At 31.7% G+C, this 24,496-nt stretch overlaps 4 protein-coding genes across 12 annotated transcripts in view; 2 read left to right on the plus strand and 2 right to left on the minus strand.

Annotated features, from left to right (window-relative positions):
• Window positions 1–17: 17 nt before the first annotated feature.
• On the minus strand, window positions 18–13,802 carry LOC125064955 (carbohydrate-responsive element-binding protein). 4 transcript variants are annotated; one of them, XM_047672290.1, is made up of 18 exons: window positions 13,368–13,802; window positions 11,046–11,152; window positions 9,940–10,013; window positions 9,731–9,856; window positions 9,300–9,474; window positions 9,128–9,223; window positions 8,878–9,048; window positions 8,514–8,804; window positions 8,059–8,435; window positions 7,744–7,971; window positions 7,462–7,663; window positions 7,164–7,288; window positions 3,029–3,214; window positions 2,552–2,679; window positions 2,336–2,459; window positions 2,011–2,140; window positions 1,469–1,620; window positions 18–1,432 (listed from the first exon to the last, which is right to left on the minus strand). In XM_047672290.1, exons 1-17 carry the CDS (start codon window positions 13,658–13,660, stop codon window positions 1,499–1,501), a joined length of 2,955 nt encoding a protein of 984 aa, XP_047528246.1. In that variant the 5' UTR covers window positions 13,661–13,802; the 3' UTR covers window positions 18–1,432; window positions 1,469–1,498. The 4 variants fall into 4 exon arrangements, with proteins under 4 accessions (XP_047528246.1, XP_047528247.1, XP_047528244.1 ...); XM_047672291.1 differs by having other exon boundaries at window positions 18–1,620; window positions 9,300–9,450; XM_047672288.1 differs by having other exon boundaries at window positions 18–1,620.
• Window positions 13,803–14,236: 434 nt separating this feature from the next.
• Window positions 14,237–16,456, plus strand: LOC125064631. Its single transcript, XM_047671782.1, has 3 exons — window positions 14,237–14,550; window positions 14,630–14,850; window positions 15,564–16,456. The coding sequence occupies exons 1-3, from the start codon at window positions 14,461–14,463 to the stop codon at window positions 15,880–15,882; spliced, it is 630 nt and encodes a 209-aa protein (XP_047527738.1). The 5' UTR covers window positions 14,237–14,460; the 3' UTR covers window positions 15,883–16,456.
• Window positions 16,457–16,922: 466 nt separating this feature from the next.
• LOC125064630 (ribosomal protein S6 kinase beta-2) lies at window positions 16,923–20,454 on the minus strand. Its single transcript, XM_047671781.1, has 10 exons — window positions 20,170–20,454; window positions 19,895–19,935; window positions 19,560–19,821; window positions 19,297–19,430; window positions 18,938–19,129; window positions 18,757–18,847; window positions 18,377–18,619; window positions 18,021–18,128; window positions 17,766–17,953; window positions 16,923–17,271 (listed from the first exon to the last, which is right to left on the minus strand). Coding segments are annotated over exons 1-10 (1,359 nt in total). The 5' UTR covers window positions 20,269–20,454; the 3' UTR covers window positions 16,923–17,270.
• Window positions 20,455–21,016: 562 nt separating this feature from the next.
• LOC125064957 (phosphatase and actin regulator 4) overlaps window positions 21,017–24,496 on the plus strand; it is a 53,280-nt gene continuing 49,800 nt past the window's right edge. For 3 of the 6 annotated variants that reach the window (XM_047672294.1, XM_047672298.1, XM_047672299.1), the window contains exon 1: window positions 21,021–21,190. In XM_047672294.1, coding sequence (XP_047528250.1) covers window positions 21,097–21,190 — 94 coding nt within the window. In that variant the 5' untranslated portion in view covers window positions 21,021–21,096. Of the gene's footprint in view, window positions 21,191–24,496 lie in introns of all 6 variants that reach the window. The other 3 variants (XM_047672293.1, XM_047672295.1, XM_047672300.1) reach the window with 3 other exon arrangements.

The following is a 24,496-nucleotide window of genomic DNA, read 5'->3' on the forward strand; positions in this document are numbered from 1 at the left end:
GTAGAAGATTTCATTTCAAACTGTATTTCCATAAGAACAACAATTGCAAATAACTCATTAAAGCTCACTCGAGGGCGAAAGCGCCTCCAAATACAACGTGCTACCAGAGTCAACGATACATTAGACAATTATATTACTATATAACAAATTACAACAATATTTACGTTGGCACCGATTTATACAGTTTATATAAAAATATTTGTGTCACGACACAAACCATATAAAAATATTTACTTACTTAAAGTACCTTACTCGCGTAAATATACTTACAGTAATTCTAAATTAAATCTCGACATATTTAATAAATTCTCTTTTTTCGCTTAATGACTATATTGGTATTCACTTGCAACGGGACGGGTCGGCTGACGCGACCGCCGTACACTCGGGACGCCGAGTCCCGCGCGGTGCTCGTAAGATTGGACATTGCAATCTTTGGTAGCGACTACAGCGGCTTAAACGTTACATCGTCAAATATTAATAGAGAAGGCACGATAGCAAGCCACTGATTCGTTTTCATTATTATTAATATTCGTATGTATTTACATTCACTCTGTTATATTATAATTGGATTAAAGATACATAATTATTTAAGATTCGTTGATTTTTGTAAATTATTGAGCTAAAATAATTAACTATATTTTAATAATTGTATATTATATTGATACAATGTCAGATAATCATAAGACTTTAATTTTACTACGGAATTGTTTAAGCTCGACCGTTACCCGTCAAAATTAACAAAATTGTGCGCTTCGATCATAAGATCAATACGTGAACACCAAAACAATTGCACATATTCATATATGGCCGGAAACACCGCCATTTTATTAACGCCTTTGTTGAGTATTAATTATTTTAGGTACAAAGCAGGTTTTTAATCGCGATCGCACCTCATGTTCTCTAGCATGTCTCGAATAATCAATTAATTTAGTTGTTATAATTTAATTTCACATATATTTTACAATAATTAATTTTATTGTAACAAATATATAAAATAAATATAAAGTTAATCAATCATTTAGTTAATCAATTCAACATTTCTCGGTAAATTTTAGGACATTTACTCAGAGCCGATCCACGCCGCCTTCATTCAGCGCTGTTACTAAAATTAAAGTAGATCGAATACATTCGTCGAGACAAATTTACACGAACACGAAGCAAAGTTCGATTCAATTCATAATTAATACCTAACGAGCTGCAAATAAACTTACACTATGACCATTTCGGCGAGAATTACGCTGATACATAAGTTTCAACTTTCAGACATCTTTACGAGCAAATCATAAGAATATTTAACAAATTTTCGAATAATGAAATATAACGATTGCGGTGAAAGTAGCGAAATAAATCGAATTCATTCGCATCAGGTGTAATTCTCACTGCTGGTCGGGCGGGCGGTAGGTCGGTAGATGGCTGGTGTGTCGGGCGGTGTGGGCGGTGTGGGCGGTGTGGGCGGTGTGGGCGGTGTCGGCGGTGTCGGCGCTGTCGGCGGTGTTCGCTACGTGGGCTCGCGCTTGACGCCGGCGGCGGCGGCGGCGGCGCGCGCCTCGTCCGCGAGTCGCTCTGGACTCGTCAGAATGTCGGTCGTCGTACAGAGGACTCGTAACGAGTTCAAAACCGCTGCAGAAATAGCAATTTGTGTTGCAATTACGGAATGAATTGGCTGTCCCCACTTGAGACTACAATGCGTGAGGTGCGCTTTCTCTTTCTCATTTACATAGTCGATGATGATTCTTAGAATTGTAAACATAAGAAAACCCAATAGCATATAAACCATATAAGAGTATTTGAATCAAGCACCTCAGGTTAGGAGCTGACTAAACTAAACAAGACCAGCGAGCCAGTCGAAGTATGAAGAGCCCAAAGGGATAGAGGCCCTCTGCGATGGGTGACAAATTATTTTCAAGAACAATTAAAATTCATTATTTATACTATAAATTGAAATAAGAAAAAAAACTATAAATAAAAAAGAATTTAAGAGATTTAACGCGCGGATTATCTCTTACGTACCGGGGCGCATCTCGACGAGCGAGCAGTGCTGCTCGGCCCACAGCAGCGTGGTGCGCACGAGGTCGGCGGCGCTGCTGCACGACACGCACGCACTGAAGGACTCCACCAGCGCCGCGCTCACCACGCTGAACTGTACGCTCGTTAAGAAATTATCGCTCTAGAAAGACTCATACAGACACATACGATTCTAAGTTAGAATAATATTAACGTAGTCTTCTCCGATAGTCTTACGATTGGTCGGATTCAAAGAATGATGAACTTTAAAACTAAACAGTAGGAACCCAATCGACGGTGTAAAATTGTGAAGCAGTCGTGTAAAGGATACGAGCCAGTACTTCCAGTTGTGCGCGGTGCGCGCGGCCACGTGCGCGGCGAACATCTCGCGCAGGCGGCCCGCGCGCCCGCGCGACACGGGCGCGCCCGTCGCCGGCAGCAGCGAGTGGCAGTTGCTGCGGGTAACGCCCGACGGTCACATTTGTGTATCTCACGGTGTGAGATACACAAATGTGACGAATGAAGCTAAGAATGTTAAGTTACTTACGAAATGGAATTATTTAAGCATTCGATCTGCTGTCGTAAACTTTCCATTTCTTCTTTTATTTGATTCCTCTCTGCCTTCAACTGCTTGATATACTCGGCCCCTTTTTGTAGCATGGCAGCTTTACTAATCTGAAAATCATCAAACATTTGCAATGTCAGTTGATAGCTGCGACCGCCCAGGTCGAGAGGTTCGTGTGCTGCATATGTGCTGAATACCGCTCTGCCTGGGCAGACTTGATTCCAGTTTGGAATTAAGCAAGTAAAGTTTCCAATAGTGGTATAATTGTTCCGATATTGGCAGAATTTATGGTTTTCTAAAAATATTTTATTTCAATATCGAGTCCGATATCAATTTATTTATCTAATTATTAAAAACACAAGTCAAGAGCATGATACGAACTTCTGTTAAGATCCACTGTGCCACCTCGGCCTAATAAGAATAAAATGTGAAAAAAATACATTAATATTAAATATTTACCTTAGCGGCAGGATTGGTGTTGAGGTGTGGTATGAGCGCCTGCAACGTGTCGAAACCATTCTTGATGTTGTATCGACGCTTCTGTTCAGCGTGAAGATGCGTGCGACGCGCCTCGCGCGACTCCCGCGGCGACCCCGCGCGCTCCGAGCTCGGCGAACCCGGTGGAGACAGCGACTGCGCACGCGACTGCCGACCACGGTTCCATTAGCTCATGTTGCTTAGAAATTCCTTTACATCAGATTGAATTCCAACTTAAACTGCGACCTTTAGTTCAACTGTCAGCCACAAGCAACTCGCGTAAAAATGACAAAATTGGGTACCCTTCTTTAAAAACTTCTCAATATTCCCATTCGGTTTGGTGGAGAATATTTCTTACAGTGATAATGTCTGCAAGCTATGGTGACTATTTAACAATAGATGATAGGCGGGCCGCCTATTTGCTTGTATTTTAAATTAAAAAAAAAAACAATAAATGCTTTTAGCTGTTCAAATGCATTCTTATCCAAATTCAAGTTAAAATCAAAGTGCTCTGTTCCTCCTGTATGATAATTAAAATATACCAACTATAAAAAATAATAATCCACCGAAAAACAAATTTTCGATGAAAATAATTTTTATTTGCCTGGAAAATTGTATACACTTTGGATAAGTTTAAGATTCTAATATTTAAAAAAGAGAAATATTTTGACGTTATTATAACTGTTTTTATAAATCGAATCATTTTTTCTAAAAGAGATTGGAATTATTTGACACCGGATAATATGCATTTGCAAATATCTACAAGCATATACATATTTGGAGCGCCCAAGGCAGCCTATTTGTTTTTGTCGGATAATAAAATGAAAAAGGCAGCAGGCTTAATAAATCTAACATATTTTTATCATTTAATGCCAATCATTTAACTGAGTTTTTCATTTGAGTTTTAATATTTTTCATACATATATCAAAAGTTTTATTTAGTATATAATCTGCTCCAATAAAATAAGCGTGTCTCAAATAATAAGTAAGCGAATGAATATTGTAAAAATAATATTGAGTATGACGTAACTTTAGCGATGTAAGGTACGCATGTTACGTTATACAATTGAGATCTCATCATTAAGTAACACATATCGCCATTCACCTTTTCATCTCCAACCTTTTCCTCGTCTGCAATAATCTCACGCGTTATCTATACAGATATAAATAGGCAATGACAAAACGGTTCAATACCTTTTTTCCATATTTTTAATCTCTTTTTATCATATCAAATACATATATCTCTTGGTGGTGGGGCTTACAAAGAGGTAGCATCTTAGTTTCCATAGTTGGTGTAGTTCCTTATCAAAGTCGGTCAGGAATGGTTAATATTTCTAGCATCGGCAATGTCTATAAGCGGTCGTGACCACTTACTATCAGGTGGATCACTTGCCCACCTGCCAACCTATATCATAAAAAAACAATAGGTTTAACCTAATAATTAGACACGGCCATTATTTAATCGTATATAAATCTACAAAGTTAAGGCTCAAAGTAGTAATTTTAAACTTCCACCTGTCTGACAAATTCTAGACAATTTGTATTACATGACTATTTCATACAAATCATGTGTTTGTATGTGTGTAACAATGGCGCAGACATGTATTAATCAATATTTCGATATTATGATTACTTCTCTAACACACACATGTAATAGAAAATCGATATTTGCTTAATCGTTAGCTTTGTTACTATCGTATGTGGATTGTGGAGATAAGAATTACCCGCAGCATAGAAACAAGTATCCCGATCATATTGTAATCTATTTGAGTACTAAAAAATACTCTACAAAAACGCAAGTCATGTCATAGTCAAGTAGGACGAATCCTAGTTAGTAATAACTAATATTATAAACGTGAAAGTGAATTTGTTCATTATTTTTCTTTGATATATAAAATTTTTTTTTAAGCATATTATATAAACTTTTTCTAACCCTGGGAACAGTGACTTTATGTCATTTGTGCCTGTAGTTACATTGGTTCACACGCCCTTCAGACAGTAACTGCTTCAGAAAGTATTGCTGCTTGGCGGTAGAATATGTTATGATGAGTGATTGCTACCTAGTACCTACCCAGACGGGCGCGCACAAAGGACGAGCACCCACTAGTATATTTAGGGCACCAGCACAACTCTATACTTTAGTCTTATATCATGCAGAAAGTTAACTTAATTTATTCTAATGAATATTCCCAAGTGAAAAACAGATAAAAATTAAGTATACGTATTAACCTCTAAAATAATAATAATTGGATTATCTATTGATAGGGATTATAATGATGACGACGATAATGATTAATATTCGTTGTATACGTTCTCGTTCAATACTACAGACCAAGCACCAGTCGGACCAAAGCTTTTAATTTATCCCTAATAGTAATCTCGTATAGAGAAATTTAATAAAATGCTAGAACCACTACTAGATTTGAACCAAACTTCTGTATTGTTTCATTTCACGGATATTTACTATATCCGTGAAATGATTATTATGATCACGCATGTCCAAGATAAATCATTTTTATGAAAACACACGAGAACGGGAATGCGCAAAATATCAAGCGCCGTGAATAGAATAATTATAGCGTACAAAATCTTGAAATCAATATATATTTTAATGAAAAATTATGTGTTCATAACTCATTTTATAATGATTATGCTAGACCTATCTTAAGAATTGTGTTTTGTTTTTTTATCAACCGATATATTGTATAGGTATGTATTTTAATTTTGCTAATTTATTTAAAACATTTAAAAAAAAACAGTATTAAATAAGGCATTATATTATTGAACACAAGATTAAATATATAATTTAAAAAAAAACCTTATTTCGGAACAGAGAAATCACAGTTTCTCGCCAGTTCTTCTCGGTAGAACCTACATTTTGCACTGTTGGTGGCTTTACATTTAATACAATTCTGTAAAATGACCTACTATTAAGCCCTTATTTTGATACTTATTTACTACCGTTATTAAGAATTCAAAAAAAGGTGCAGGAAGCAAACTAATTTAAAATGTAAAATAAAAAACATAAAGTAGTTCATGGATGATAAAAAAATAATCATTGCATAAGTACACAAAAAAATCATTCGATAGATTACTTGATCTGACCTATTTTAAAATATAGGAAGTAATACATTTCTCGGAGTTCACAATCAGTTAACATTCACGCACATACATTGCTCGTCTACTCAACAATCTTATCAGTTTCTTTGCCAGAAACCCACCAACAGACAGATAGTGACAGTAGTTTTATTGCTTCAGTGCAGATAACGGGCGCGGGATCGAAGTCTGGCATCAGGCGACAAAAATTTGCACAAGTTGGGAGCGTGATTGGCGATGAAAACAATGTCACAAATCGTCAGTACTGCGTTGATTAGGATAAGAAATTCGCAAATAACTGATAACGGACCGTCTATTAGATAAATACGGCCGATTGTTTCTAACCTCGCTGTTAAACCTCAAAATCTTTATAGCAAACTATTTCCTTGTTATCTCTTTTGTGTTAAAAAGATTTCACTTGACATGTTTCTATATTTTGTTTTAATTTAATTTACTAATATAACAATAATTTATATATACTTAATATTGTACAAAAAATATATATAGTATTTCAAGTAGGAAAGTTGTAATGTATATATAATATCTATTAATTGCATTTTTATCATAACAAATATAAAAAAATACGTTCTAGTTCTTGGCTTAATACTAAGATGCATTACGAATATAACGTAAATAATATTTGATGTCTATAATAAAAATTAACTCGAATAAATTTAAATCTGAAATTCTAAATATATTAGAAATAAAACTGATTAAAAGATTTTCAAATATGTATGTAATATTTCATAGGTATTTTAAAGTATTAAAACTTAATAAATTTAATAATACGATAAATATCATAGCTTAGCAATATAACTTCGATAAACAAGTGGCATAATTATTTTGCAATAATATATCTTTTGCAAAAGTATGAAGATAAAATGGCAACACGAGCCCGGTTACTGGAGGCGCGTCGGGGGGGCGTGGTGAGATAACATTATGAACTACTAAGTTTGCATTTTTCACAATACCTAACGAATTTAACTAAATTATAATATATAAATAAAATTAAAATACTTACATGGTGAGGTGATATGATATCACTCCCAATGGGCGAGGGCTGTCCTCTAAGGATGGGGGACTTTGTGGGATCACTAACGCCCACACTCTCCTCTACGCTGTTATTCAATTTATACAAGCTTTGAGCTGAAAATTAGAAGCTTTTGTTCATTTTATATTACAAATACACGTCAAGTACTTGAGTATCATAATAATTGTACGAAGGCGCGATTCGAACCACACCATCTTTGTTAATCAAGGTACATGAGATACCTTGTCAACTGTTCGCGTTGTATTATTAAAACATTAACAAAACTAACAGTGTTGGGCTGAGAGAAGTTGCGCGAGCATGACGCTGGCTTGCGGAAGCGTGGGCTCGGAGGCTACACTCGTGAGCGGCGGTGGGCGGCGCGTGGCACCACCCCCGCCACCGCCAACACCGCCACTCGCGCCCTCCGCAGACACACCACTGGACGATGACCTCGACCGGATGCGAATGGCTCCGGGAGTCACCTCGCGCGCCTGTCGACAGATTAATAATTTAACTCTCCCAGATACGACACGGATATTTATCGTACACCGAAAATGTATTGATGTCTCACTCGCGAGGCGTGCGTGCTGGAGGCGTCGAGCGAGTGCGCATGGGCGTGGGCGTGCGTATGCGTGTGTGAGGGCGTATGCGTGTTTGCGGGCGCGCTAACCACCCAGTCTGCGCTGAGCTGTGCTCCCAGCGGCAAGCTGTGCGAACGGTACTGCTCCTTGTTACGGACACTCTTCGCACTAGCCGCACTCAGGCCGCTCACCACGTTGACACCCACCGCAACCTGCACCTGAGTGACGAGACGTCAAATTGTCGTTATGTTCCAGATTTGTTAATGACACGACTTCGATAACAAAATGTTACTCTTGTGGTTTACCTGTTGCGACGTTACCGGCACTAGAGGTGGCGAAGGTAATTTGAATGATCGCGTGTTGACGCTGTTCGGTGAAGATTTCGCCTTGAAGTCTACCGGGTTCGGTTGCAGGTACTGCATTTGAGGAGGGGAGTGTCGTACGGACGGCCGCACGTCATAGCTCTGCGGTGCCACGTGCACTGGGTTTTGCAGAGGTTGCGAGTAACCCTGGTAGTGGTTGTTCGTCACCTGACCCGAGTAATGACTTAGCCTAGACCGTGGTTTCTCTCGACCATATCCACTCCTTCCTTGTATTACTAAAGTAGAAGCATATTTAGAATTCTGTACCGGCTGCTGAAGCAATGATACAGTTTCTGGCGCGGTCTGTGATGGCGGTAAAGCTGGGGAACAGACCACATTATCAAATTAAGGTTAAACGACTCATGAATCTACTTCTATCCCGCATGTAAGATACTCACCGGAATTGTATTTAGGGTAGCATGTATCTTGTTGAGGAAGAATTTTGGTTTGCGTATTTACAAACTGTACTCGAGGCGACTTGCTCGCGTAGACGTTACCATGCATTTGTTCTGGATGCGTTGCATTTTGCTGTTCGTAAGTATTCTGAGGAAACGACGGCAACATTTCCTGCGTACCCAGAATATTATTAGACAAGTCTGATGTCGCGAACAGACGTCCATTGTACACACGTAATTGATCATTTTTTACTGGCTCCGACATCGATATCATTTGGGTGTTACTGTTAGTACCTGGAATGGAGGAATTATTTAAATTTTATGCTAGTGGACTTAACGTTTAATATAATTATAATAGCGCAAATACCATGAATAGTCATCTGACTGGTAGGCATTGCGACTGTAGTATTTTGATTGTCAGCAATATAGTTCTGTGGATTATAAGAATCTACTGACATTCCACTCCTGTATAAGGGATCTTCAGAAGAAATTGTCGTCTCTTCCGGTACAGGCGGCAAGCGAGAACTTGAAAGAAGGTCTAGTGAATAAACAAAAAATAATATAAATTTCCTAATAAATATTGAAATGATTTAGTCAGATGTAAACCTATGCTGTACCTTGGAACGGTTCAAGAGTATCCATCAAATCATCGAGATTTGGTTGCAGAGGACCTAAGCTTGGTTGAATGAAATCAGCTAAGCTTGCACCTCTGGCTAAAATTGAAAACAACATTGTATGACACGACAAAGAGATCAATATTTTTTTCGCTTTTGAAGTAAATAAGAATACCGATTTCCCTGCAATCTGGAAATGCGAAAGGTTGATGATTTGTGATGGTTGAAAAGAGTGTGTCACTCATGAAGGTCAGGTAGTCCTCATCGGTGAGCATGTTGGCAGCAAAGTCGCTGCACTGAGACTCGACGGTGTCCATGTCCGACATCTGAAAACCGCATAGTTTTGACATCTGCAAATTGATGCATTGATGCATTTATATTATTTAAGAAAAGCAGTAAACAGCCTCGTATATTGCGTGAACGTGCTCATTCGAGGGTGTAAAGGTAGTATTAATAAAGTATTATTAAAGTATTATTAAAAAATAAGAGTGGTCGATAACAATTAGACCAATACTCTGATACAGATAAATAATAATTAAGCAAGGAGGCTAAGTCTCAAAAAGCGCTTTAAATACATTGACTCTAAAAACTAAGTAAACCATTTACCGAATCCTGGACAGAGGTGTCCCCCTTGCCGAAGAGCCTCATAATATGAAACATGCGCCATTTTTTATATTCCGCTATCACAGCTTCGGCTCTTCTTTTCCAATATTTGCCTTCTAATATTGTTGTCTAAAAATATTTTAAGTAATTAAATGTTTCGTTTAGCGAAATATAGGAACAAAGATTATTATTCTTCATATTTATCTTCATACCTCTGGTTTCACATGCGTGTCAACATCCAATGGGGATGCGAACTGGCAGACTAAAGTGTTTTGTTTCTTTATAACTGAAAATTTGTTTCAATTTAAATATGTGCGAATATTAAATTTCTCTTACTTATTTTGAATATGAAACGGACACTTTCTGTAGTTGTGTACGACAAACTGATACAACTTTACTACATTTTAGTATAGTCATTTTACTAAAATGAAACTTTATGATTTAAAGAAAAATTACGTTCGTCGAATCGATGCCCACGTGAAGTCCATGCTTGATAAATATTTATTCTACTATTATAAATGTATAGTCTAGTATTATAAAAACCTTTTTTTTGCACCTTAAAAGTAAACAAATAATTTCGAAAATGGAAAGCACTACTTCATTACAAACATTGTTATAAGTATATTAAACAAAGACAGCTACAGCTACGATCGTCATCAAGACGAAAATCATAACACTTTTATCTTAATTCTACATCGCGTCCGTGATCGCGAGATATATAGACAGCACATTTTGAGAATTGTAGCACTACTCAAAGCGTCGCAGCTCGAGTACAGAAGACTACTATTGTCAATTACTAATGGACGTTATCAATAATAGGGCCACTTTACTGCCCATAATAATCAGTTTCGTAATAAATACGTATTATCGAATATTTATCAATGTAGGTAGGCGACCCCATAAGTACGACTTCAAACTACTAAACAGAAACTAAAACACTTTCAATTTAAACTCTTGTTTTCATATATGATATAATTGAAACATGGAGTTCAGTTTTAGTTCACTATCATATCCAAATGCTTGATCAAAAACATTAAATAAGAACAAGTTCGAATGTAAAATGTAAAACTACTCTACAGTAAAACAGTCGCGACAAACATAATTACATGTGTATTTTGTATCACTGTCAACAGTATGATGAACACAAACAATCAATATAATAGAATCATAAGATTGAACATAACTAAGCATAATGTGTCTTACGATATCAACCTCATGCAGTTTAATATATTATTACTTGTTTATATCTATCATACATTATGAATTCTTAAACACATCCACATATTTTTAAATCAATTTATTAAATTGTATAACTCACATTGCATGTGCCAGCATCTCCATATGACGTTGTTTAATCTTATTTTGTCCTTCCACCGGAGTTTTATACCTTTGAAACGATTCCATTTTGGTGAGGTTAGTTTTTGTCTGAGAAATTTAAATAAAATACATTTCAATCCAACTTACCATAATTTTCTAAGCTTCACCGTCACAAACTATTGTTAGACAAAAGCACTTTTTTAATTAAATTTACTATAAAAGTTCTTGAACCCATTAGAAACATTTTTGCTTTTAACCGATTGGAATTATACATTATAAGATTTAGGAATAATTTTAAGTAATTCAAAAAATACAAGTACAGTCTTAATGGTAAAACCGTACTGGGGATACACAAGGTTGTCGTACGAGCACACAGTAAGCCACTTATCTTTGTTGCTATCAATAAGTGATCTTAAGCTTATTATAAATAACTGTTTGATAAGAATGAAACCTGACTGTATCTTATCATCATTTCTATCACTCTAAATAGACATGTATATATATTGCTAGCTGCTGATTAGAATAATATATATTACATCTTCAAATAATTTTTTTTTAAATAGTAATTTCCATTCAACCACAAATATGAGATTTTTCTTTGGCATGTATGTAAATATGTAAATGAGATAACAATAAAATTAATTTGATCTAAAAGACAATATATTTCAAAAAACATCAGCCAAGTATATGTACTATAATTTAAATGATTAGGCAATATCTGCATAGTTACTGCATAGTTTAAAACAAAGTCACTTCCCGCTGTCTGTCTGTCCTTAAAACTATGCAACGGATTTTGATGTGGTTTTTTTAATAGATGAAGTAATTCAAGAGGAAGGTTTATATGTATAAAACATGCAGAATATATTATAGAAACACTAATAATATTAGAGGATTCTAATGTGATGTCATGTCAAAATAATGTACTACAGTATTGAACACCTTAAAAAGGACTACAAAAAAGTCATGAGGTTTATCATGAGGCTATCTTTTAGGGATAACCCACAGTAACCATTTTTTATTCTTTACTTTTTACGAGAAATAATGGCTTATTTACAAAGTGATATTAAGCATTACAGCATTAATTCTTATCCAATTAAGTACCTTAAATACATTGTGCATTTAATATAAATTAATATGGCACTTTATAGCATGTAATTTAAATGTATATTTTCAAAGATATTGTAGATTTAAAATGCAGGGACATTGTGGATTGTCTTATGACAAAAAAGCTGTGAATGTTGTATGAAAACATTTTGTAGTATGTTTAGTAGCAGCATTGCACCCATGCAAAGCCAGGGTGGGTCACTAGTAGATAATAAAAAAATAGTGATTCCATTCAAATATATATGTTTATACCAACAATATATATGGATGCAAAGTTAGTAGCTACTTGTGGAAGGATAAATTCAAATAATTAGAAAAATCTTGACATTGTGTATAGGTACAATAAACACTTTGCATTATTTATTTTTTAATTATTTTTTTTTATTTTTATGTTAAAACTTGAATTGTGTTCATAATTACACAAACCAGTTATACATCAAGCCAGTGTCAGACAAATCAATCTAACAATATTTTAATAATGAACAAATATCTACATCTCATATTACAGAGTCAAAAGTGATATGGAAAATACTATTACTATTAAAATCAGCTGAAGTAGTTGAATAGATACAGACTGCATATTACTAAGTTAAAAGAGATCTGTTCTTTCCTACAGAGAAAAAAACCTTTATTAATCACACATGATCTAAATATCTATATTATTTTATTAAAAAAGATGAATAGTCAATTATTTAAATCATATAATTTGTTTAAATAAAGCAAAAATAATTATTGATAATGAGATTTATTATTATACAGAATGTTTATAACTAAGTATTACAGACTGTTATCACAACAAGTGACCTGTGTCTTTTGTACGGGTTCTGATGACCTTTTGTTATCTTTGCAAACCAATTCCATTTAGAAAATGAATGTTTCCTCCCTGTCAGAAAATATTTCAAAACATGAAACTATTGATATTTATATATTAAGACTAACTATTGTATGCTGTTCGAACTGGTATATAAGGAAAGGATAAAGTAACTGATTTATTGCAATCAAGCAATATTTTCATCATTTTATATTCTTAAAAGCAATTAATGGTTCGTTCTTTCCTTTTATATACAGTATCCTTTTAAGAAGCCCTCTAGTCAAATAAAGTATTTAATTTATAAGAATTTATATTGCCAAAATATTGATGAACTGCATCTAAACTGAACAATATAAAGAATATAATAAAAGTCTTAATTAAAAGAAATATTGTAGTGTTCGTACTTACCGATATGCTAAAGTCATACATTTAAATAATTTTGTAAGTGATATTTCAATAGAAAGTTGTTGATGTTGTTTACTATCTTCTTTATCTGAATGTTGAAATATCTCAGAGGTCGTAGGCAATGTGTAGGTGGCTACTGCAGATTCTTTAGGGGCGTTTTGTTCTTCATCAGGTACAGGAATAGCTAGGTCATCAAAATCGTCCTGATCTTCAGCTTCGAATTGCGATACCATAAAATGTCCAGAATGAATTGCCTCTTTGCCTGGGCGACTTTGGCGTTTTTCGACGTGGGTCATTATTTTATATATTATAAAACTTAGGGAACTTAGTCGATAAAAAATATACCTAAACTTTACTTTAATAAAACTTAACTTTTAGATTTTGCCATATTTTCACTTATCACTCACATTGTTTTTTTCCATTTCCATCCATCTGACATTTAAACATAATGTTGCTACAGCAAAGATTCAAGAAAAAACTATAATTTGTAACACTTTATAGTTATATAATTATAGATATATATGTATATGTTCTCGTCAGAATATTATTTTTGACTAATACTGTCTAAAAGAAGAACAATAGAATAGAATTTATTTGTATCATAGTTTTCATCCACGGCTTCGCTCAATTGCAAAAAGCTCTGAAGTCCGAATTACTTGTACTTCAAATACTGCACAACATTTAATGTCTTTAAAAAAAATGACAGAGAATCAGAGCCACAACTGCATTAGCAGACTTTTCATAAACTGTCAATCTATACTCATTGCAATGTCCACAATGTAACGTTATACATAGCTGCAGGAAACACGTGCTTTTGTTTTTGCCTGTTGTTGGCAACTCTGAATAGTATTTGTCATTTTCAAAAGCCTGTCATAAGACAAAATTCTAACAAGCAAGTATAAAAGTAACTGTTTGTATATACGAATACAGTGTTTTATTTTACAACTATTTTTCACAATTCGCTTTTATTGATAAAATCGTTATTACGACGTGCATTTAAACATTGCAAGCAAACAGATAAAAGACTAAACCTTTAAGGAGTTACTGTCAGATTATGCTTTTTACATAGTAATCATCATTGTTATTGTTTTCGAGAATGAATAAATTTGGCACGTCACCGTCTTTTAAAAATCTAAAGACCAAAAAAATTCAATCCCCTGTACAATTAAAAGAGAAGATAAGAAACGTAAATTTTATTTTTGGATTTTTTTTTGTTTTTCCACTATTCTTTATATTTGCAGTATTGTAATGTAAATTTATTGCAGGATTATAAAAACAATTTGAAAACATGTCGTGACAAACTCTTGAACAGAATTCGCGGTGTTACCGTGGAAGCTGATCTTCGATTGACATTAACAGATATTTACAACAATACATTAAACAATTTTAACAAAGATGATATTGAAATTGAACAAATAACAGATAATGAAGAAACAAAAATATTGGAAGAAATTAAAAATGAAATCATACAAAATGAATTAGATTGGTATGTTGTTTATCTCAAATATTTATATGGCTTACTTAGCACCTTATATATAGCTTATTCAAATATGAAGGTATAGACAACAAATCTTAAATGTTCATATGATACATATTTCATGAAATTTGCTAATAGCTCTGCTATATTATATATTTTAATCAGTTCATGAACTATACACCTTTATTTATAATACAACACTATTCCATTTCACTACTTATATATCTACATAAGTTTTACTTTACATTTCATATAACAACTTCACTGATATTAAAAACACAATATTTTTTTAAAATCTGTAATGAATGCCATTGTTTATTCAAAATAATATCAATTATATCATATAAATTCAGTTTCAAAGTTGATTATGATCTTTTGTCCTGTCTTTGGAATAGGCTATATATTATCTCCTTTAAAGTAGTTAAATATTACATTCAAACAATACATCTTTAATATGTACTAATTAAGCTAACAATTAGCTTCATAATATTATTATTAGTACGTCATTTAATGTAATTGTTTTTCTCTCCAGATTCCAAAAGATTTACTTCTTAGTTGTACTCAAAATCCTTGCCAAGTTGTATGATGAAGTGGTCCTGCATTTGATATATTTTCATATCTGCAGTAAAGTTATAGCCATATAGTTACATGAAGCTTAAAACTTAATTGATTATATTTATTCCATTAAAAATGTTACAATTCAAATATATAAAAAATTTTAGGTGGATTGAAGAATATGAAAAGTCACAAAGCGACACTATTGACTGGTCTGCAATTCAAAAAGATGACAGCGTGATTTGTTTTCTTTGTCAAAAAAATAACTTTACTCTAGCTAATAACTGTTTGTCATGTTCATTATGTCATACTGAAATTAAAACTGAAATGTCATTAGCAAACATTAAAAAACATATTAATGAAAATTTAGAAAGGCACAGTAATATGTGTAATGGCAGTGTACAGTTTATGTCAGTTCCAGAGTCCTGTGGTACCCATATTTACCTATTTTGTGAAAATTGTATGGATATGCAATTTATTGTTTAATTATTTTTTTTGTATACTATATTTTTGCTAATTTTTTTTTTGTTGTGTTATGTATTCATTGTAGGTGTTAATAATACATTATTTGCTTGCATCAATCTGATTGATAAAATAATTATATTTATTTGGGATCTGTCATAGTGTTTGTGACATGCCATGCCGTCTGGTGGCCTGAATAGTAACTAATTTCAGGTTAAATTGTTGGTGTTGAAAAATTTTACTCAATAATCTAAAAAAATGCTGCTGGTTGGTTTTTCAAGTGGCAGATCCCGATACAAACATAATAATAGTATTGAAATAGTTGCCTTAGTTAAATTATTAAATTTTTAAAATATTTCTTAAGTAAAATACTTCATTGATTTGAAAAATCGTGATTATGAAACTTTGTGATAATTATAAAATAAGCATCTGATTTTGGAGAAAAATATTAATTCATCTGTTGGTCATTAAATTTAAAATTTCTGATTTCATTTGTATTAGCTATTCATTTAATTATTTTATCACATAAATAGTTTAGAGAAATAAGTTTAGCTTTAAAGTTCTTATCCACTTGCAAATTAAAAAAAAAATGCACATATATTTTGTTTCAATGTCAACTTCTCAATAAGTAAGCAATACAATGAATTCTTCTTCTTTAGTGTCAATACCAATTTATTTTTTTGCATAAACAAAGTTAATTATTTAATTTAAAGTTGATCTCTTATCACTTTAGTAATAATCGTTTTTTCATGTTTAAATTTAGAATTTAAACACCATCCATTGTCAAAAGTGCCATCTCATGTTAGGAACAACAATTTGGATTGATATCTTCAGAAAGATTATCTCGAAATGTTTTCTTTTTTGATAATTGACAATGTATGTACAAATAAATTATGAACACTATACTATACTGGTTTAAAGCGTACCTTACACACCATTATACAGTCAGAAATCTATCATCAGACATGGAGCAACTATTATACAGGATTTAGGGTGAGGATGTAAAACTAAAAATATTTTTAAAACAAAATTATAAATACGAAAAAAAAACTTTATTTAACTAAAATTAAATTATTTTGAAAATTGATTGGAGGCAGATTAGACCAGATTACCTTAAATTAAACTCCAATTTACAAAATAAAAATGACCTTTTAATTCAATTTATGAAGCACGGTAACAAGGTATATTGTAAATTAATTTTAATATCTCTGTCATAATAGTTGGGTTAGAACATTTTAATACATGTTATATTCCTACCAAAATATTAAACTAAACGGTAACTTGTATAAAATGTACATTTAATAATAGTTGTATAAAACAGTACCATTACTTTACGGACATAATAGATGGGCAGCATTTGTAGTTGAATTCATCCTTTGTATAAAATGGTCAACTATATAAATTACTCTAGGCCTGAAAAAAAAATCAAAGGTCATTGATTCTAATCTGTATAAACATACAGATGAAAAAAGCATAACAAATAAAAAATATTTTGGGTTGAAATTACTATAGGTACTTTGAGAATAATACTTATATTATTTATAATATATATTGGTTATCCAAGAAAAAACTATTTGAATCAGTTATTTACTTTCAAAATTAGCGAAATTATTATTTTTCATTTTCATTAGGTTAGTAAATACACCAATAAAATTAATAATAAAAAAAGTAGTCAAAGTAGTTTGTTATTTTATTTTTATCTCATGTAAGTTTACAGAGTTTCTATTGTGAATTTTAGTGATAATATATATTAATAAATAATGTTTGAAATAAAAGAAAGTTTTTATCATTCCAGCTTCTTATTCTCTTATCATAACATTGCTTAACTATATGCAAAAGTATTTTTTAGTCTATATTTATAGTTTGTATATTACTTTAATAAAAAAAAAGGTAAACATAATACTCACTATATAGGCAAACCTTGTACATCCATAAGGTCTTCTTGTTGAGCGTGTGGATGTGAATGGGCAGTGGAAGCAGGAGGCACTGTGAATGCGTTAAGATGATGTGGTCTAGGACGCCGAGGAGAACGGGCGGTTATTACGCGTGGCTTATGAATCTCATCCATCACTGATGGCGCTACATATGTAAAACCCTACAAGAAATTGGTTATATATGAAAATTATGTACAAAAAAATAATAATATTATAGATAATATATACCTGGAACATAAGGTTGGCACTTTCACTAAGTGTTGATTCATCTGGAGAATCAATTGGTGTCTGCAGAGTAAATCTAGTATCAAATTGTGACACATCATCTTCACTTGTCTGAAAACAATAATTATATAAGCTTTAATTAAAATATTATATAATAAATAAAATAGTAATAGCAGTTAAGAAATTAAAATGAATGCAATTATTTTTATATGTAAACTATGTACTAAGAATTAATTTTTTAACTATGAAGAGTATTGCCTTAGATATAAAACATTACTAAAATCAATTATTACTAAAACATTTCTTACAATATTAATTTTATCATGTTTTTGTTTTATTTAACCAAAACTGTTACTCACCAAACGTGGTTTAATAGGAGGTTCCAGTCGACGAGCAAAGACATCATCCCATTGTACATGCTTAAAGAAAGCATGACCTCGTACTGCTGCTGCTCCAGTAGCACCAAGACGTTGAGTTTCAGAGCGCTTCATTAGACGCCGTATCAATTCTCGAGCATCTTGTGTGAGGTAGGCCGGTAACATAAGTTTACCTTTAAGTATTTTTTCAATTGTCTTTGTACGATTATCACCAGTAAATGGTGGCTGTAAATGTGTAAAATGTGGTTATTAATAGATAGTATATACACAGTATACTACGGAACTAAAAGAAGATACTTGTTTTTATATATAATTCTAAGATACAAAAGTATCTTCCTGAAAATTTGTTTATCCATCCATACCTGCCCTATCAGCATGTCATACATTAATGCTCCGAGGCTCCACCAATCAACAGCTTTTCCATGACCACTCCTAGTCAATATTTCAGGTGCCCTTAAAATTTATAATTTTAAAGCTATATTCACAAAAAAATATTCACAAAAAAATCTAAAACTATGCCTCATTATCTATTAATATACTTACATATATTCAATAGTTCCACAAAATGTGTGTGTGACTATACCTTCCTGAATGTGCTCTTTACATAACCCAAAATCTGTAAGTTTAACATGTCCTTGAGCATCCAGAAGGACATTTTCAGGTTTTAAATCACGATAAATTATACCTAAGCTGTGTAAATGTTCCAAGGCTAATATTATTTCTGACAAATAAAAGCTGAAAAATAAAAATAAGGTTTTCTTTACATCATGATAATGATTCTTATCTTACATGTTTATTGTTTATGCTTATTTATAATAAGATAATATTAGATACTTTAAATTAATTTAAAAACTTACTGAGACATCAAATATAAGAAACTTAATAATTTCTATTTTACTAACCATGCTGTGTCTTCAAGAAAAATACCTTCACGTTCAAGATGCATAAACAATTCCCCTCCACTTAAATATTCTAAAATTAAATATAATTTACCACCAGTTTGAAAAGCATATACTAATTCAACTATAAAGGGATGCTGAAAAACAAAAAACATTTATTTTAGATAAGAATTGAAATAACATTGTAATCACCATCAAAACACAAGGTGCTATTTTTATAATTCTAAAATCTAATGACAGTAAGTATGATGAAAATAAACCATCACCTTAACAGCTTCTAAGATATTTCTTTCAGCTTTTGTGTGAGCAGTGTCCTTTTGATTACGTACAATTGAAGCTTTCTTGAGAACCTTCATTGCAAAATATGCTCCAGGGTCTGGGCCCGTAATCTTACGTACTTGGAAAACTTTACCATATCCACCTTTTCCCAGCACTTTTCGCAACTCAAAATCTTGGGGTCCAAGTCTTTTGCATTGACCTGGATTAACATTGTCTTCTGAAAGTTGTATCGTTTCTGATCCTTCAGACCTTTTTAACAAAATTTACAAAATCATAATAAGTTCAAAACTAATAATCCTTTAACAAAATAAATAATACTTACTCTACTATATTATTCACGTGTAGTTCAGGATCATAATCAACCTGGATTTGTAAATGTTTGATGAATTAGAAGATACAATCTTTTTAAGTGAAATCAAGCATACATCAAAGTTACAAATTGAATTCAGATATTTACTAAATATATAACTAAAACACTAAGATTAAATATCATTATAAGAAAAAAGAAAAATCCTTGAATGTAAAGCTGCGAAAATATATTAATTTTAGGTTAGGTATTTCTACTCTATTGGTGTTTGGACAATATATATGAAATACCTCATCTACTTCGATGATATCGTCTTCATCAGAATCCCCGACTGTAACTGTATCCACATCTAAATCTAAATCAAAAACACCTGCCATATACGATGACATTTCAGTAAAATCACATCAGCAAATGCACTATATTGTATGAAAACACTTAACACGTAGGAGCAAGATAGTGATTAATATTTGATTGTATTTTTTTTATAAAGATCTTTTATAATTTTATGCGTAAATATGAAAGCAAAATATAGAACAAACAAGTCAAACACAGGACTGCTGTCTGCTAATATTCAGTATTATTGGATAAATGGGTATAGATTATAAATTAAAAATATAATTTATTTTTTTAAAGTTGCCAGCATAATTAACTAATTATTTATAAGGGAAAGTTGAGTGTGAATAATATTTTTAATATACAAGAAAATATGAGACTTTAATATTTTTGAAAAAATTAAAGATTTATGTAGTTTTCAAAGAAATCATTGTCATTTGGCACAACAGAAAAGTGGCAACCAGTAACATCATTACACAGATAATTAATATAACTTGTCCACTAAAACGAATGAAAGAGCCTAACTTTATCGTAAACAACTCAACTGTGCCTTAAAACTGAATTTTATATGATTTGAAGATAATTTTTTGTTTTCCATATTTCAAATATTGTTTTCATAGTGCAACGACTATCGTTTTGTTATTTAAATTAAACATTCCAATATGTGTCTTTTTATATTTGTTCTTAAACGTTTTCGAACAAACAGTATTTAGTTGTCGAGGGTGTAAACATGTATTAGTAATCATATTACTTACTTACTAATAATAAAAATTGTTTACTATTTTTTTATTTTTATAAAATATTTAAGAAGCTGTTTTACGATTTTGAGAGTGTATTTTTAAACAATGAATCTTTATCAAATGTTTTTATAAGAAAATCCTTCAATGGCTAGTGACAACGAAAAAAGTTTGAACAATTACAACAATTCGGATGGTTCTTTAAAGAGTAATAAGAAGAAAAACAACGGTGGATATACTGGTAAGTGCTTAATTATTTTTAGTTACAAGTATTTGTTAAGTTAATTATTGTAACTATCGAAAAACTATAACCTCTTTCATATTTCCTCTTATGTTACACGGTCAGCATTGTTACTCATGTTATGATCATAGTTGTTTTTTTTAATACTTTATTTAAATCAAAACTTAAAAATAAATAAAATACGAAATAAAAACTAGGCTCAATACCATCCAGAAAAGTAACTTTAGTCCTAAATTTGTATCACTATGTTAAAATAACACTAATCTTTGTTTAGCAACTTTAAAAGAGAATTTTGGTAAACATTTCTCTTTTGAGTAATTATTTTCTTATTCTTCTACTCATACTGAGAGCAATGGACTTAATATACAATTAATAGTACAAGTTTGTGACATATATATACTTGCATTGCTTATATTACATTAACTGACAGAGTGTATTATGAGGTCTTAATAATAATATTATGTAGTGACTTGATAACATAAACTTATCATACATGTACTATGGTATATGTAACTAAGTTTTTGTAAAACTCATATAACTTATCAAATAAAAATAATTATTTAATTTTATAAAAGTATATTTAATCTAAGTATTTGTTTATGTGAATATATATTTATTTATCTAAGAATATTCAAATCAAAATTAAAGTAAAATCCTGATTTTACATATTACCCCATTGGCTGATTGTCTCACCAGGGGATCCTGAGTTTCTGGGTTCAAAATCACAGGTTTAAGTTTTATTCCAGGCTTAAACTTGTTTTGGTCAGGATTGAGTGTCTAACCCATCAGATTATAAGACAAAATAATGAAAATATAACACTACAACCGTGAACCAATTACTTGATTTCCAGTACCCATTCCTATATGTTTTGTTATAAATTGTTATACTCAATTCATGTATGCTATCATTATCAATTTTATAAAACAAATTTTTCTAATTCTTCTTGTTACTTATTCAATAAGAACCTGTAAGCATAAGATCGTTAACCTGTCATTAAATGAGTTTCTCTAATACTAATAATAATAATGAATACCACTGGTTTGGTATTTTAAGCTATGTTTTCACATTATCTAGTGATTCTCATCTAGCTTATTAGCTAGTTTATTGTAAGATGAGAATTTTTGCACTGAATTTCATACCATGGCATGAAATCCAGTTTTTGACAAAAATCCTCCAATTACTTCTTTATATTTATATTTGTTTTTACTGCTATGTATATTTTTTCACTTTTTATCTTAATTGTTGTTAATTAATATTTAGTGCATGCTGCGGTTTCCTATAATTTAAGTAGTACACAACTTGTAACCCATATAATGTTTAATTTTAAAAATATGTATTTAGTGTGTATCTTTTGTTGGAGACTCGAAAATTAAATAAATAAATATATGGTCCCTTATCCTATACCTGCTTTAAAGGAAAAAAAAGAATAGCCCATGTCCTTTCCGGGGGGTTCAAGCTTTCTTCGTACCAAATTTCATCAACATTGGTTCAGTAGTCTACCTGTGAAAGCGTAATAGACAGACGGAGAGTTTTTTTCAATTTTATAATATTTCTATAGATAAACTATTACAAAAGCTAATAGCTTCATATAACATTTTCAATGTGACATAGAGTTATTCCACCACACTGGTCTAATGTGAGTTTGTTGACATGTTAGATAGAATTTCAACTGACATATGCAGATTTTTCTCCACTCTGAGCATGAGTTACATTAAGTACAAATTAAGGACACTAAAAACATTATTGCTTTTCCTCATTCAATAAATACTATCTTAGGATAAAGTTCTAAATAAAAATTCTGTTGCTACTATTTTATAAAAAATATGTTCCATATAACTTATAGTAAAAATATGATTTCGTTAAAACTAATGGATAATTATGCTTTCTACGAAGTATAAAATACGCATTATGTATAATTTTGTAATATGTTTAACAAAAAGTAGTTTGAGCTTTGTGTAAATAAAATTAGTAACTAGGATTTTTTTTCTAAAAGTTACCCAGATTTAATTATTTTTTTAGTATCCAGTTCCGTTTTTCTGTCACGATATATTAAACATTATCGTGTTGCTTATTTCTTTTTTATTAAGAAATGTCTTCTTTGGAAATTAAGGCTATTTAATTTTTAGACATGGCAACTTGTTTGACATTGTGATGACTTTAAGCAACTGACAAATGACAATACAAAATACAATATTGTTTTGGTAAAATCTATCGTTAAATCCTAGGGCTACGTATATTCTGTATATTTTTATTTATATTTAAATCACATACAAGAACTGAACAGAAGGCTATTGAAAAAATTGTAATTAACCAACATAAACAGAAGAGCTATTATACTTTGTTTCTGGACTTTAATCCTATTTGAGAATTGGATGTTCGAAGCTTAAAATATATACTGCTTATTATTTAAAAACAATTGTGCTTGAATATGCCTTATAATGAATTTTAGACTAGAAGATAGTACTTGTCAAAAATTACCTCTTAAGTTTGAAGAAATCATAAAGGGAATAATAACAAAATCACAATCCCCAGAGTTAACTCAGAAAGACATATTCCTGACATTAATTATTTATATGTTCATAGAAAATGGTTTTGTGCCAGATGTCCAAGATACAAGTACGAGTGATTCAGTAAATGTGCTAGATATTAATCAAATTTCTACATGGACATTAAGTACAGGAGCATTTGAGATAACATTTATACTGACAGGCTTTAATGATATACCAGTAAAATTATTGATGTGTTCATTGGCTACAACTGTTTTGGTTAATGTTTTTATCAATGATGTTAATTCAGAGGTTTATTCCATTTGTTTACCAATAAACGAATATGTTGCATCACCTGAAGCTGCAACAATTCCTATGATTTTTGGGGATTTAAGAAAATTGACATACATTTTCAAAAATAAAATTGTAAGTCCAGTTAAGAGTTCAATACTTTGCTATTGTGGCTACTCTAGTGCAAGTCTTTTTGGCCTTCCTGAAGAGATACTGCTTAATATACTTTTGACCTTGCCAATTAATGATGTAATGAATGTTGCTATAACTTGTAAAAGATTAGCTTTATTGTTGGAAAATTCAAGGCTCTGGCATAAACTATTCCTAAGAGATTTTACTGAAGTAGTAAGTGACACAAATGATTGGAAAAAATTATATAAGGATGCATATATTGCTCAAAAAGAAGAAAGGAGAAGGTCATGCCGTTTGACCGGAACATTACATGATTTAATGGATTTCTCCGATTTTGTGTCATATATTGATAATCCCCTATGGGATGTTATAATATAATAATATATTTATATGTAT

Source organism: Vanessa atalanta, chromosome 6 (genome assembly GCF_905147765.1).
Source record: "Vanessa atalanta chromosome 6, ilVanAtal1.2, whole genome shotgun sequence".
NCBI classification, from domain to species: Eukaryota; Metazoa; Arthropoda; class Insecta; order Lepidoptera; family Nymphalidae; genus Vanessa; species Vanessa atalanta.